Source organism: Rhizopus delemar, genomic scaffold (assembly GCF_000149305.1).
Source record: "Rhizopus delemar RA 99-880 supercont3.1 genomic scaffold, whole genome shotgun sequence".
NCBI lineage: Eukaryota > Fungi > Mucoromycota > Mucoromycetes > Mucorales > Rhizopodaceae > Rhizopus > Rhizopus delemar.
In genome coordinates this window covers 2743511-2758231 of record NW_027137827.1, presented here as the reverse complement: position 1 = coordinate 2758231, position 14721 = coordinate 2743511, and the positions used below count along the sequence as shown (strand labels likewise).

The window sequence follows — 14721 nt, the reverse complement described above, 5'->3', positions numbered from 1 at the left end:
CAGCGACCTGGTTCATCCAACCGCTATCATGTTCTTTTGTCAACGCATAATATCCTGTGGATAGCATCAATTTCTGATTCCCTAGTTTTCACTTTAAAAGTTCCAAGTGATCTACAGTGTCAGGTTTAATTCTCTTTTGACCAACGCCCCAGATTCTTCTTTTATAATTTCACTCTGTGTTTGTATTATTCGATGTAATCCTTTATTTGATTGAACCTGTTTCATTCACGTTTCTAAAGTGGGGTACATCCTATTCATTTGTTCCTCAAAAAAAAATTCATTCATTTTAGTGTCCTGATTTGATAAATTACCCTGGCTTTCTTTTTTTTAGATGAGACGCTTGATAATTTAAATTAGGCGTTCAAGATGAGCGTTCTTTGTGAAATTCATTAGTTTTCTCGAAATGATTTTCAGTCTAAAGTAAATTTTACCAAATTGAGGTAGGAGCCACCTTATAGAATGTTATAGAACATTGCGGAAGAAAAAAAAAAAAGGACTGCAGATGAGGATGGAATGACAATAGAGGGACATCGATAATTTGCTAATGAAAAATCGATCCGTTCGTCCGATCCAGAGTGGTACAAACACCAGTTCCCCTGGAACAGTGAATAAGAAAGGCATAAAAACATCTTTTTTCTATTTTTTTTCTTCTAATGTTCTCTTTTTGATAAAATCTGGATTTTCAATACTTTCTGCATTTTTACATCAAAGGAAAAAACAGACTTTTTTTTTCTTTTAAAAAAAAATGGTAATAATGTTCTTGCATCGCTACTCGCTCAACATTCTCTTTTATTGAACAATGTTTATGAATAGATGCTTCCCTTTCAATCATCGACTCACCATATGACAAGGAAACGACAAGCAGCAGCGCCTTTTGACCCTACAACTTTAGGGCCTTCTGACGTCGTAAAGAAACAAAGAATAGAAGAATCAATACCAAAGCTCTCTTCAGCCATATTGAATACTACACCACATAAATTACCTTCTCAGCGTAGTGTACCTGCCTTCTTGCATAAATTATTCAAGTATGTAACCATCAATAGAAAGAGTGACGTGTGTGTGTGTGTGTGTGTGAGGATTTAAATGAAAAAAAAGAAAAAGAAAAAAAAAATTGAAAAGAAGGAAATAGAACAATGGGGGAAAACATTTTAAAATGGATTTATTTGTTTTCCTTTTTTGTAAAAACAAGTTTAATCTCAGTTACTTATTTTATAATTAGCATGGTGAACGATCCAACGACAGATAATCTCATTCGATGGTCAAAAGAAGGAAACTCATTCTTGGGTAAAGAATAGAGAGATGATATAAACAGAGAACTAATATGACATAGTGGAAGATCATGAAGAGTTTGCAAAGATCATTTTACCTCGATTTTACAAGCACAACACGTTTGCTTCCTTTGTTCGTCAGCTCAACATGTATGATTTTCACAAGATGCCACACATCAGACAAGATGTCAATCCAGGTGAGATATGGGAATTCAGCAATCCACATTTTCAACAAAATCGATCTGATCTCTTGGTGCTCGTCACACGTAAAAGGAATCGTGACCGGGATGAGACGGATGGAGAAAAGATGAACTTGGGTACCTTGTTAAAAGAAATCACCTCGATCAAGAAGCATCAAAATAACATTACAGCAGACCTAAATAACTTGCGCAGAGACAATGAACTCATCTGGCAAGAGACATTGGCAGCAAGAGAAAAGCATCAAAGACATGAGCAAGTCATTTCAAAGATCCTGCAGTTCCTTACCATCGTCTTTTCAAAGGATCATTCGACAGACGCGATTCAGTCATCTCAAACAAGAGTTCATGAACAAAACTACAAGATATCGACGGATACAGTCAGTGATAAATGCAACAAGACATCACATTCAACCTGTCCTCCCATATGCTCCATCGCTATGCCCTTGCCATTCCATAACGAACAGCATACAAAATCAGTTTTAGCCATCCGTCAAGATATTGATGAATTAGAACACAACGTGGAATCATTGGCTGCTCAACTGGGTATCAATGCATCTCATCTTCCCGATCACCTCGTTGACTTTACGCCTCAAACAATCCACCAAGACTATACACCACTGATCCAGTCGGCTTCAAGAGACAATAAAACACAGATCTACAAGCCCTCGGACACCACACATGATCTCGATCTCGCTCATCAACCGACGGCTTGGTATCTTGAGGACATGCTCCGAAAGCAGCAGCCTTATTTGAAAGACATGGCCCTCAACCACCCTCAGACACATCCTTCTTTTTCCGTAGCCAGCGCTCGGGTCGATCATCCTCTAGCGGTAAATCACAACCCGATCTATGATTCCAATCAAGGACAAGCGTCCATGGTGTTGCCCAGAGACCACCATCCTCCACCAGGAGAAAATAATTATGAAAATCATTCGACTGTGGTCACCATTGGCTCTACCAGCAAACATACTTTTCAAAATATTGCCCATTCATTCAATCAGCAGCCCATCTTTAAATATCAATCCAATCCTATGCACCTCAATCGATCACAGTTGTCTTTTAATAATTATGAGCAAAATATCGAAAAAGAGGATGAACTATCTACCGCTTATTAGATTATGAAATATAAGAAAGAGGAAGAGAGAGAGAGGAACTATGTATATAAGTGCCATTTAATGATTTTATTGTTAATAAAATAAGACTTTAAGAATATGTTAGCATCGTTAAAAGTCCGCATCAAAACCTCTCCTTTTTCAGGAACGTTTCAACACAAAAAGCCTCTTCGGTGGTTTACGAGTTACATCATCGCTTTTCATTTATTCACACAAAAAAAAATATATAAACGATCTTCTCCTTAAGCGTTGCTTTGTCTATTATAACCACTGTTATTACGATTATTACCACGATAATATCCTCCTCCACGTCCACGATAATTGCCTCCACGGCCACGATGGTAATTATGACGATATCTTGATTGATCAGCAGTTGCTTGTCCAAATGTTTCCATATTCAACTTGCGTTCTTCTTGGAAACGATTGCGACGAGGTTCACTAATGTGATATTAAATAACTTTATAGCAAAAAAGAAAAAGAAAAAACTTACGTTTCACGTTGTTCAATACGTTCTTTTGATTCACACGAGATATTATCAAAAAAGCTAGAGTTCTATCATAGCACATGAGCTCTCTTCATCCATTCTATCTTTCTTTGTTTACCTTATTGTAAAAACCATCAGGGGAAGTAGCTTCTAACACTTCTTCTAAATCATCAGTCTCTTTGATCTCACTTTTATCAAATTTTGCATTAGAAGCTTCAAAGTCAAATTCTGAAGCAGGAACATTGAAATCATGCTTTTTGGGTTGACGCTTATTGCCGCGATGATGATCATGGCGACGATGACTACGTTGTTGTTCATCCTTTGGCTCGATCGGGTTCAGCTCACTCACTTTCTTTGCTAATTCTTCAATAGTAGCTTCATTGATGGTGGGTTGTGCAGCATCGGCTTCTTCTAATTCAGCTTTTAACTCATCCCACATAGTGTCTTTTTCAATTTCATTGGATTCCGTGTACGTGGGTTTCCATTGGGTTTGGTCAGGTTGCTGCTGCTGCTGCTGAGGTTGTTGCTGAGGTGGCTGTTGCAAGTGCTTTTTTTGAGGTTGCTTTGGCGTTGGTTGAGGCTGAGATTGCTGCTGCTGTTGTTGTTGTTGTTGTTTTTGTTGTTGCTTTTGTTGTTGTAGGTGCTGCATCTGCTGTTGTTGTTGTTGACGCAAGTGTTCTTGGTGAACAGCAGAAGGAGGAGGCTGAAATGGTGGTTGCTGAGGAGGAAGTTGCTGCTGCTGAGGAGGAAGTTGCTGCTGCTGAGGAGGAGGCTGCATGTACATACCACCACCCATATAGGGAGGAGGAGGATATCCACTCATGCTCTGTACACGAGTATAAGACACTTATTCACTCTCTATTTTTTAGACTTACCATAATAGCAGGGTCTTGAGGAAGGCTCTGTGGGGGAGGTGGAGTGGGCTTTGGAGGGGCTTCAAACACCTGAAGGTCTTTTATATCTGAACCTCGGAAAACAACGTAATCAAATACATTCTCGGAAGGTGGGATTTCTTCTTCCATCTTTCCTTTACGACCTTCAGTACCAAAAGAACGAACTTTTATGCTGTTTAGTATACATTTTTTTTACAGAAAACATTTTTAGTTTACCTTGTTTTAATCCAACAGTCGAGTCCTGTGCATTAATACTATGAAGAATACCAACATAACGAATGTCACTTAAACTTATAAGCTGTTGTAAGAAACCATCAGTATTTGTTTATTCTAAACCGAGAAAACGTACCGAAATCTTTGAACCAATATAACTTTCTCCTGACATAGATTTTATAAATGTTTAAAGGGAAAGAAAAGAAAGAGAGAAAGAGAACATTTTTCTCCAATGACGTGTTCTGATCATTCAAAGGCCGAATGAACCACATATACACCGTCCCCATGAATGAAACATATTCTCCTTCCTTTATATACACGATGGATCATTTTATTTGCCTGCTTTCTTTATCGGAATTATATCAGGACAATAGGAAAAAAACATAAGATTCTCTCTCTCCAAAGACACTTGCTCAGCTTTCGCTGTATAATATGAAAGCAAATAGATTGGACATATCTTGGTTATTCAATCGCTTGTATTCGATACCTCTTATCCAAACAATCTTTTGCTTGAGCAGATAATCATATAGTTAAAGAAAGAATAGCAATATAATCTATTTTTCCGCTTCTTTGTCCAAATTTAGTCCTTACCGCCATCCAGTGATACATTTGCCCTAGCGGTCCTCTACCCGGCATGGGCTACGGTATAGGCATCTTCAATTTATGCAACGAATAAAGAAGGATTCAATAAGCTAGACATGGGCTCAAACTAGTAAGCTGCTTGGATGCGGTCATCTCTGCTGATATCTGTAAAGCCGCTGCTCATAGTGATGATGACTGGATTTAGGTATGGGCTCCTACGGTAAGAGCTATGTATTTAGAAATAAATAACCAAGAACAAATTTTCTCGGTCATACTGTACATCAAGGGCAGTAAACGTAATAAATATCAAACTGTGTCCATATGAGTCATCAAATTAAAAGATGGAATTCTCATCTAAAAGCAATTTAAAGTAAAGTGAGCATTATATATCATTTCTATTTCCTTTTTCGTATATAACTGATATGAAACCAAAAGAAAAAACAGCAGTAATTTACATGATAAAGATAGATTTGGGATTGATCAAGAAGTAATAGAATCCATTTAGAAACCAGAATTTGAAAAGAAGAAGTGTGAACGCTACAGTTTGAAACAAAGTAAGCTGACGCAGAAACAGCTACCTGATTAAGAAGTGTTGTGTTATGCTGCGATTTCTCCCCAAGTCCTTTGCCAGACTCAAATCACATACTATCTGAACCTTGTGATGATTTAATAAAAGCGGTCATAGGCAACTTCGATGGTGCTGTCAACTGAAAGTAAAGACTAAAATAATGTTATTTTAAGATTCTGTATCCTCTTACAAATATTATATCACTCAAAAGAGGACTGGGAACAGATACCTTTTTATTATTTTGAGCAACAAAAGATCTACTTGAATTGATTGTACCGATGTGTCATTTGTCTCTGTGTGCTCGGAACCTTTACTTTATTAGAATATGTATGTTTAATGTTGTTACAAATGGAGCACGATATTTAGATCTACTTGTTTCAATTTAGAACATTGATGTACAGTTTATACTTGTACATAAGCAACTCTTATGTACAAAATCTCTATATTATTACAAATGAGGCAAATAATAGCAGCTTATTGTCTATGAACTCCTTCCACTACTCATATAACTGACTTACAAACAAAATATGCTAACAAGCCCCCTATAAATATATAAATTCATAATATCCACTATTGGCTGATGCAGACAATCTAATAGTCATATAATCTCTTGTTTCATGAGTATACTGGGTATAAATTTTGAAAGAACATCCCTACTTTTCTATATTGGTATAACTTTCAAGAGTGACGAAGGAATTGTCATGCGTTTTACAATATTGACAAAATGATTCCTTAAAATAAGAATAGGCTGGTTCTATACGATTTTTAAATAAATCATTACATAGGATGGATAATGATGCAAGTCTAACTTTACTAAGGCCCCGAGATCTTTACATGCTTCATACTCCTTTCCTATCTACGAAGAGTACTCTAACATTCAAGCATTCATAAAACCATTTTAATCTTGCTCCAGACTTAGTAATTGTATGGTTTTCTTCTTTTTATTATTGATATTTGAATTTACAATCATGCTGTTTAATCTGAGATTTTGCAAGAATATTATAATTTAATGTTTGTGAAGTTAAAGATGCTTTTTTAAAGGAAAAGGTAAAATAAAATTATATCAGCAATAAACAGCATAAAGTAACATAGTAAAAGTTGGAATGAATATATAAACCCTTTGTTTCTTTTTTGTTCTTTTCTTGCTTTTCTCCTTATACTGCTTCCTCTTGAAACAGTTTTTTATTTCTTACACTTTTCAAACTACATATTTAAAATATGGGTGAAAGAGTTGAGGACTATCTATTAAGTGAAATTGCAATTAAAAAAGTACAAGGAAGGCAAAAAAAAAAAAAAAAAAAAAAAGACGTAGAAAATCATAAAGGATTTTTATTTAGTACTGTAGCTTATTAAGAAAAAGAATGCGTTTAGAGCAATATAACAAAAAGGAATTATTATTATGATAATAAAAAGGGTTTTGTTTAGAAAGAATATATTTTGTAGTTCAGCGACCCTTTTATGAAATACTTAGTCGTAGTTCATTTAAAAGAAACACATTGTCCAGGAATAACTACATGGAAGTATTATCAATACTTTCTTTTATTTACTGATTCGTGTAAAAAAAAGCATCCTGAGGGAAAGAGAAACACCTGCAGCCAACGAAGGACCACTCTAGTGAGGACATTAATAAAAAAAAAGTAATAAAATACTAACTTACATCCTATGCGCTTATCTACCAACGGAAGAAGAATTTTATGTTCGGTGGCTCTGCCATTTTTGCGTACTCAGTTCAGCTAGTTAGAGGTTAATATATGTATAAGTATATATTTTATTTTCCATATATTAAGATAATGTGGACAAAAATAAAATAAAAAAAGGAATGGTTTGTATACTTTAGATTTCTTAATCTCAAATTATATTAGTTACTTTGATTTATTTACTTATAATCCTCTTTTTCATACTTTTACAATTAAATATGTGAAATTAAATGATAAATAAATTTTAAACTGATTTTTCCCTTTTCATATAAAATGTTGTCCTGGTTAAAAACAAAGCATAAAAGATATTATATAAAAGATTTATTATGTTCCTGATCTGGGAGACAATTGCATATTACCTTCAAAGCTTGCCATGTTATAAACGTTACGTATTTTTTTGCTTTTCTCACACAAAGGAATAACAAACACACCTCATTTTGTTTTGTATTAACCTTCAACAAAACAAAGATATTTTAACAAAGAATGGCAAGTAATAGATCAATGTTTTTTTTTTAAAAAAAAAACAAAATGCCTCGGTTAACTCCGAACATGTCAACTCAGTAAAACATAAGATCCAGTCGCTATTTGCAAGACTAATTTTGAACCTAGAGATTGTTGACAATAGAGACAACAGCATCTATAGTTACATTGTTCATTTTACTATAATTTATCAAGGTCAGAAGAAGGAAATGTAAGTAAGATTATTTTTACAAAGGATGCGGACTGAAAAAGTGAAAGACTGTTTGCATAAAAATTGTGTTACGTTAGACATTATAATATTCTATTTTAGTCTTTTTCAAAAGGAAAAGATTAAAGTAATTCAAAATAGATTAACGCATAGTGTATTGTTTACTTTTAAAAAAATATCTTTGAGATCCTATCTTCATCAAGATATCTAAAAAATATAAAAAGATTATTTATAAGGCGTAATTTTGCCGTATTCTTTAGAATAGTATCCACATGACATACCATAATCCTTATTATGCAACAAGAATTAATCTTTTCTATTTAATACTCTCTAACCTAGTAGCTTTGTATTGTTCGATTGACTTGCTACGCATTACAACAGATCAAAGTGTAATAAAAATGCAAAAAAAACGTATTTATGTGGGATGATGGAATAGAAAAATAGGAGTCAATAGCAATAAGGAATCATTAACTAATTTTAAATGACTATGATTTGCAAATTTACTTTTTTTTTTGAGACTGATTGAAGATTATCTTAATATTTTAATCATTCATTTAAGCTATAGAGTGATTAAGAAACACTCTATGAAGGTTCTAAATACAAAAACAAATAATGTAATATAACATATTAATAGTAATATAGAAACATTTCTTATCTACTGTATAAGTATTCTTCAACATTTTATTTAATAAATGTTAGCCATGGTAAAGATGTATGGGCTAGATTGGGTTCACTACATTTACTATCAGATAAAGCCCTCACTGAAATATGGTGTTAGGTGGTTACAGTTAATGAGATTGGAGATAGACAACTAGCGGTAGAATAAAACAAGAGTGACAGGAAGGGCTAGATAAGCCAAGATAAGAAACTTACTTACAATTTATGATTGCTTTGAAATATAACTACCCTACAAATATTACATGTAGACAGAGAAATTACTACAGTACACCATGACAATCAGACAATAATTGTAAGTATCAGCTACCATTAAGGCTTCCTAGTAGACATAATTAAATTTACAATTCTATTGATTCCTTTAGTTAAATTGGATCAAAAAATCAATAGTTATAATTAGAGTATATATGCGATTTAGATTGTTTTGCAATTTATTGCTACGATAGCAACTTAAGATATAAAAATAGTGAAACAATAATTTGGAATAATTAGTGTTGTCATATTTGTAATTATTAGATATTCTGTCGATTAAGCCATTCACAAGACCTCGATTTGATAATAGGGATGTACGAGAAGCACACTACAGCTGACTTCATTAATAGGTATCATTGATGAGTACAGCATGCAGTTTAGACTTATAAATAACATAGACAACAACCAACTATACACCAGAGTAAAATAATAAGTAAGATACTAAACTCATGTTTAACCCAATTCTAGCATACTAATCATTCTGTATTCGGAATAATATTTTTCATATCTTGATAGATTTGCAGCTGTTATCAAAATAGGAGATAGTAGGGTTCTTATGCAATTCTTTAAAATATTATAAAAAATATAGTTTTCAAAAATTATCATGGCAAACATTTAGTAATGAAAAGCCAGGTATCAGGCCATCAATCTTGAAGGATATACATAAAATAGAATCATGCTTCTTATATAGGCATACTCTTTGGAGAGGGTTAGGGACAGTGTCTTGATTTGTCGTATAGTAAATACTTTGAAATCTGACTATTTTTACTAGATTGTTTCCAATATAAGCAGCACCGCGTTTGAAAGAGGCAGGGAACCTTGCTTTGTCCTGACTTTATTCTTTCATCTTAATCTTATTAAGCCATAAGAATAGAGATTTGTGATTTGATCCATAGGTAAAACAAATGGTCATGGGCAGGATGCTACCGTATATGGACAGGACAAGCTAGGCAGCTATATAGCTCTGTGCTAGTTTAACCCTCTTATAATCAAGTGTCTGAATAAAGTAGCTATAGCAGAATGAAAATTTTTAGAAAGATTATAGACCATGTTACTGGCAAATACCAATCATAGCAGTGTGATTCGTTATCATGGCTTGGTGGTTTCTTGCTATGAATTGGAGCAATACTAAAGTAGATTCAGATCCCCTTGATGGCTTTCTTTTCTTTACAAATCCTGTCAAATTATAGTATTCACTCTTGGTGTCATCATCACGCTTTCTCCTCAACAACTTCTCCTCAGCAACTTGAGCTCTAAACTGCTTGAGTATGACCAAGCTTCATTCTCTTCACACACCTTGGGCTTAAATCGCCTTCATCATCGTCACAATTTCGTTTATTTGCTATTTCCTCTTTTGAAAAAAATATATTGGTAAGCTTGACCCTCTTGGCGCGTTTTTCACTAGCAGCAGCGTCTTCATCCTCTTCTTCCCTCTTTCGTTTCCTCGTATCTGGCTTCAATTCGAAATTTCGAATGTCCTTTTGAGCCAGATAGACATCAACCACCCTATTCAATGGGAATAGTCTATTGACTTCAAGACTGGCCTTTACTTTAATCCTATAGGTCATTTAACGAATTAATTGCATTTGTAGTATAGAATATATGAGAATTGGCATTTACTGATAGAGCATCAACTCTTTATGTAAGCGAAGTCTAAGACGATCATGATTTAGCTTCTCATCCGCTAAAATCAGAGAACGGCATAGCTGTTTTAGGTAATCATAATAAGAATAGAGCATGATGTAAGGCAATGAAGTAAAGTTTTAAAAGAAGATATAAAAAAGATAGAACAAGAAAAGAATAATATCAAAAAGAAAAAGAAAGGGAGAACGGCGTAAAAGAGGGATTTTAAGCTTTTTTTGTATTTGTGTAAAGCATGCAGCAACAAGTTGATTAAAACTTTGCTTATTATCGGTTAATTCTGATCCTTTTTCAGTATATTCCTTGAAAGAACACAGCCTTTATGTTCCGCTCCAAATCGTATTAAATAAGTAACATGGTCCGTTCGCAGTACGAATACAGTTCCATTTTGTGGTATTAGAGCTTTTGGATCAAACGAGCTTTTTTGTTTTATATTCTTTATAAAGCGTCACACAACTTTATATCAAATCATTATAACTTTCACAAAGTTATTGTTTATTTGTTTCGCAATCCGGTTTTCTGAATTTTTTTTGGCACAACAAAAACTATTTTTGAAACGTTTTGTTACTATTGTAACCCTTCAATCCTTAATAAAAAAAAGAGAAGCCCTTTAATTTCTGGTTGGGCTTAAAAAATTACCTCATACTATTTTGTTCAAACCTTTTGTTTTCTTTCTCTTTGGGAGAAAAGACAAGGGGAAAAGATTACCAAAGCACGTTTTTAGTTTTGTATATTTTAATAAACATTTTGGTTGTGCTTTCACTTTTAGTCTATTTTTATAAAAGGGTTTGTGAGTTTGGGTTGGCAATCACGTGTAAATATGTCAAACTTAATGGTAGAGCCTATAGTTAACCAAAATGATACAAACAAACAAATCATTATGCCATATAATAATATGTTTGAGAGCATGAATGCGAAAGAGTTGATAGCGAAAGGAAAGGAGATTTACCATGACTGATTACATGATGAATTTTAGTATATTTCAGCTAATAAACTACTGTATTGAAGCTAGTTGTAGTATTATCATGATCGAAGCAAAGTTATACAATTGTTATAAACAATGCAAACATTTCATTCAGATTTTTTTATCATGAAAGATACAACTAGTTGCTGTCTTGGGCTAAAAGTCACTGAAATTGAATTTATTCACTGGTTGGTCTCTCCACAAATGATTTTTGTATCATTTTCTCCAATTGAACCCATTCATAAAACCAAAAAACACAAACATGTTCAAGCAATGAAGCTTACTTGTCTCAGCTGATCCACTTTATAACAAAAACTATTCTATTAAAAAATGATCTCTAATGTAAAAAAAAAAGTTCAAATGTAAAACCAATTGCTTGTAATGTGTTTCTTGTATTAACAATTTCTGTTAGATGTTAGTATGATTTTCCGAGATTGAGATTCACTTCATTTATTATTATTATTAAGGTATACCACTATTAGAGGATTCTATAACTATGCGTCGCTGTACTAATCTTGTTTGTATTAATGAAGAAAATACGAGGAAGAGATGGATTTATATCTATAAAAGATTAAATGTATAATTCGAAAACTGAGTTTGCTTTGTGCATTCATTAAATAAGATATGGAAAAGAGCATTAGAAAGAAGAAAGCAAAATTGACTAAAAATAAATCACGATAACTAAAAAACAAGCTAGGGAACATGAATCGACCGTTTAACTTACTCCCAAGATAGATTTTCTTGTATGTTGGTTTTGATGATTCAACTATAGTTAGGTTGAGCGTTTTCAACAAGAGAAAAAAAAAAGCCAATATATATATCATAACTAAGAAAGTGGACTATAATCTGCTTTACAATACAATTGTCAATAAAGGTCATATTGTCTAAAATTTCAACTTGAATACATCGCACGTATTAGATATAAAAAAAAGTAGGCGCTAATGTCTCTAGTCATCAGCTTTTAGGTAGGACATTTTCACTTCTCCAACATAACGGGATTTTATCTTGAGCCAGTATTGATAACAATCAAATGGATATTCGGGGCATACACATCTTATTATACGCCTAGATGTTACTTTGTTCGTCTGCTTTTGCCAAACTGACCTACTAAAAAGAAGCAAATAATCAAAAACTGGTCACAGATAATTATTATGGAACAGCTATCACTTTGAAGCATCAATCAAGTCATTCAGCTACATCAAAATCGACGTGATAAGTCTAACAGAAACGACATACAGAGTGTACAAGGAGAGTAACAAGAAGAAATGTGTCATATTTTGCCTCTAGCTATCAGCAACAGTAATAGACCATTTAAGCAAAATTTGCCAATAAAAATGTACATGTAACAAGAGACATACAAAAATTAGAATGATCGCCCACTCTAAAGTGAAACCATAAAGTGTTGGACAAATGATCCGATTCTTAGGTGACTGTAACACAATAACATCATGACAGATTTGCATCATCCTCGTGTGATTAGAGAATATGGCAATGTTCTTTTTTTCATTTTCTTTTCAAAGATGACATAATAAGTTTTTAATTTTATTTACATAATTTATACAAGCTTTTTTTTTAAGAAATTAAATAATTAAAGATCTTTTCTTGATTGTAATAGAATGGGCTTAACTTTTGTTATCGAAACAGATTTGGCTTTAATTAATACATGATCCCTAGGAAGGGCTGAATTTTTATAAATGGCTGATGGAGAGCCTTTACAATCCGGAGACTAAAAGCAAGATTAAAACAAAGCCCAACATTACTTTTTTTTACTTACTCGATAAAAGGTAACTTTAACTAAAGGATCATTAAGCTCATAAGAACCTACTCTTTTAGACGAGAGATTCCAGCATGGGCTTTGAGAAGGTGCTAATGATTTTGTGTGTAAGCTTCCTATTGTGTTTATTTCTTCTTTTTATGTATACCTTCTATGTACGTTCTGATATGTTGAACAGTGCCTTTTCTAAAAGGTCTCGAGTAGACTTGCATTCTAAATTGTGATGGTCTTTTATTCCATGTTTCTGTTGGTGCAGCAAAAGTATTGGAGAATAAGTTTGAAATGATCAAAAGGAATACAGGAAGAAGAAGAAGCATTTTATGGCTAAATCATTAAATTATTCCATCGACCCTTTATATACTTGCTAGCAAAAAAAAAAAAAAAAAAAAAAAAAAAAGTTTAATTTTATTTTTAAACAATGTTTAAAATTAGAAAAATCATCTTTTTTATTCAGCCAAGACAATACACCATTTTTGATAGAATTCTACTCTCACATGACGACGGTAGAGGCATACTTTATAATTGATGACATGAAAAACTCACTTTTATATTGTAAAAATAGCATCGAAGCATACGTTAATATCTGATGTAAAGAAGTGGCAGAAAAAGGCTATTCATTTGGGCAGTAGGTTCGTTCCTTTCTTTCCTTTCTCCATATGGCGGTCATGTAGCACAATACATCATTTTTAAGTAATTCCACATTGAAATGATGAGAAGAGAGTCAACTAAGTTAGGTTGTATAACCTATTCTATCCTTGTAGGCTATGTCCAAACATTATTCTAAAAACGCGCATATGGCTATTTACAGCAGAAAGATGATGCTAGATATGTAAATAGAGCAGTCACTTTGTTTATGTCATTAAATAATGCCGCTGTTACAAGATGTCGATTTACTTTACTGAGAAAAATGTCCGAGAGCACCCAATGTGGAATCCTTTGTATTATGAAGCATATATGATTCTGGTTATGCTCGATCATTAAGTATCACTTTAATGTGATTCAGTTTAACCTGAATTTTAAGATAAAAGCACATGCAAAATGTACAAACTGTTTATTAATCAACTTTGGTTATCTCAAACAACAACTAATCAAATAACAAACAGATCGTTTTTCCTATCTTTTTGTTTCTTTCCGTTTTTAGTTTCACAATAATAAAAGCCAAGAAGATGATGCATATAAAAATGAATTTTATTTTTATACATTAGGAAGTCATAAAGAACAGTTAGACCGGTTGACAATCCAATTCGCTTTTCTTACTGAAAAGGCTAGAACCGTTTATGCTTGCCAAGAGACAGCAAGCAGCTATCTCGTATTAATAGAATAATGATGAAAAGAAACAGTTAAAGAGTTATTACTTGTTTGTTTTGTTTCACGCTGTGTATTGCTGCCATGTACTAGCAAGATAAAGAGCTTGAAGTACAAAAACATTTTTTACTTCATTAGTTTTATTTTTAAAAACAATAATATATTTTATCGCTATTGACTACAAAAATAAATAAATTTTGTATTTAAAGATGCTTCATGTAGCCAAACTTGATTTCTCCATATTGTATCATGCTTTATATGTTACTCTATAGATGACCCAATGAAATAATCTTCTTTCTCCACATTGCCTTTTTCTATGTTTATCGCCACATTTCTGAAGCACGCTTAGCGCAGTATATTTATTGAGATTCTTGCAAGTTAAATACAGCTCTATTCACATAATAT

The 14721-nt window shown here is 33.1% G+C and overlaps 4 protein-coding genes across 4 annotated transcripts; 1 reads left to right on the top strand and 3 right to left on the bottom strand.

The window, feature by feature from the left end:
• Positions 1–745: 745 nt before the first annotated feature.
• Positions 746–2483, top strand: RO3G_01093 (uncharacterized protein; the record flags this gene model as incomplete). Its single annotated transcript, XM_067655684.1, has 5 exons — positions 746–748; positions 814–1025; positions 1220–1284; positions 1331–2298; positions 2430–2483. 5 exons carry the CDS (start codon positions 746–748, stop codon positions 2481–2483), a joined length of 1302 nt encoding a protein of 433 aa, XP_067511785.1.
• A 339-nt stretch (positions 2484–2822) lies between these two features.
• RO3G_01092 (uncharacterized protein) lies at positions 2823–4342 on the bottom strand (the record flags this gene model as incomplete). The annotated part of the gene is made up of 6 exons (XM_067655683.1): positions 2823–3018; positions 3071–3132; positions 3183–3890; positions 3940–4121; positions 4174–4255; positions 4307–4342. The coding sequence occupies 6 exons, from the start codon at positions 4340–4342 to the stop codon at positions 2823–2825; spliced, it is 1266 nt and encodes a 421-aa protein (XP_067511784.1).
• Positions 4343–9683: 5341 nt separating this feature from the next.
• RO3G_01091 (uncharacterized protein) lies at positions 9684–10371 on the bottom strand (the record flags this gene model as incomplete). The annotated part of the gene is made up of 3 exons (XM_067655682.1): positions 9684–9885; positions 9929–10189; positions 10253–10371. 3 exons carry the CDS (start codon positions 10369–10371, stop codon positions 9684–9686), a joined length of 582 nt encoding a protein of 193 aa, XP_067511783.1.
• A 2454-nt stretch (positions 10372–12825) lies between these two features.
• Positions 12826–13328, bottom strand: RO3G_01090 (uncharacterized protein; the record flags this gene model as incomplete). Its single annotated transcript, XM_067655681.1, has 3 exons — positions 12826–12963; positions 13012–13103; positions 13160–13328. The coding sequence occupies 3 exons, from the start codon at positions 13326–13328 to the stop codon at positions 12826–12828; spliced, it is 399 nt and encodes a 132-aa protein (XP_067511782.1).
• Positions 13329–14721: the final 1393 nt, after the last annotated feature.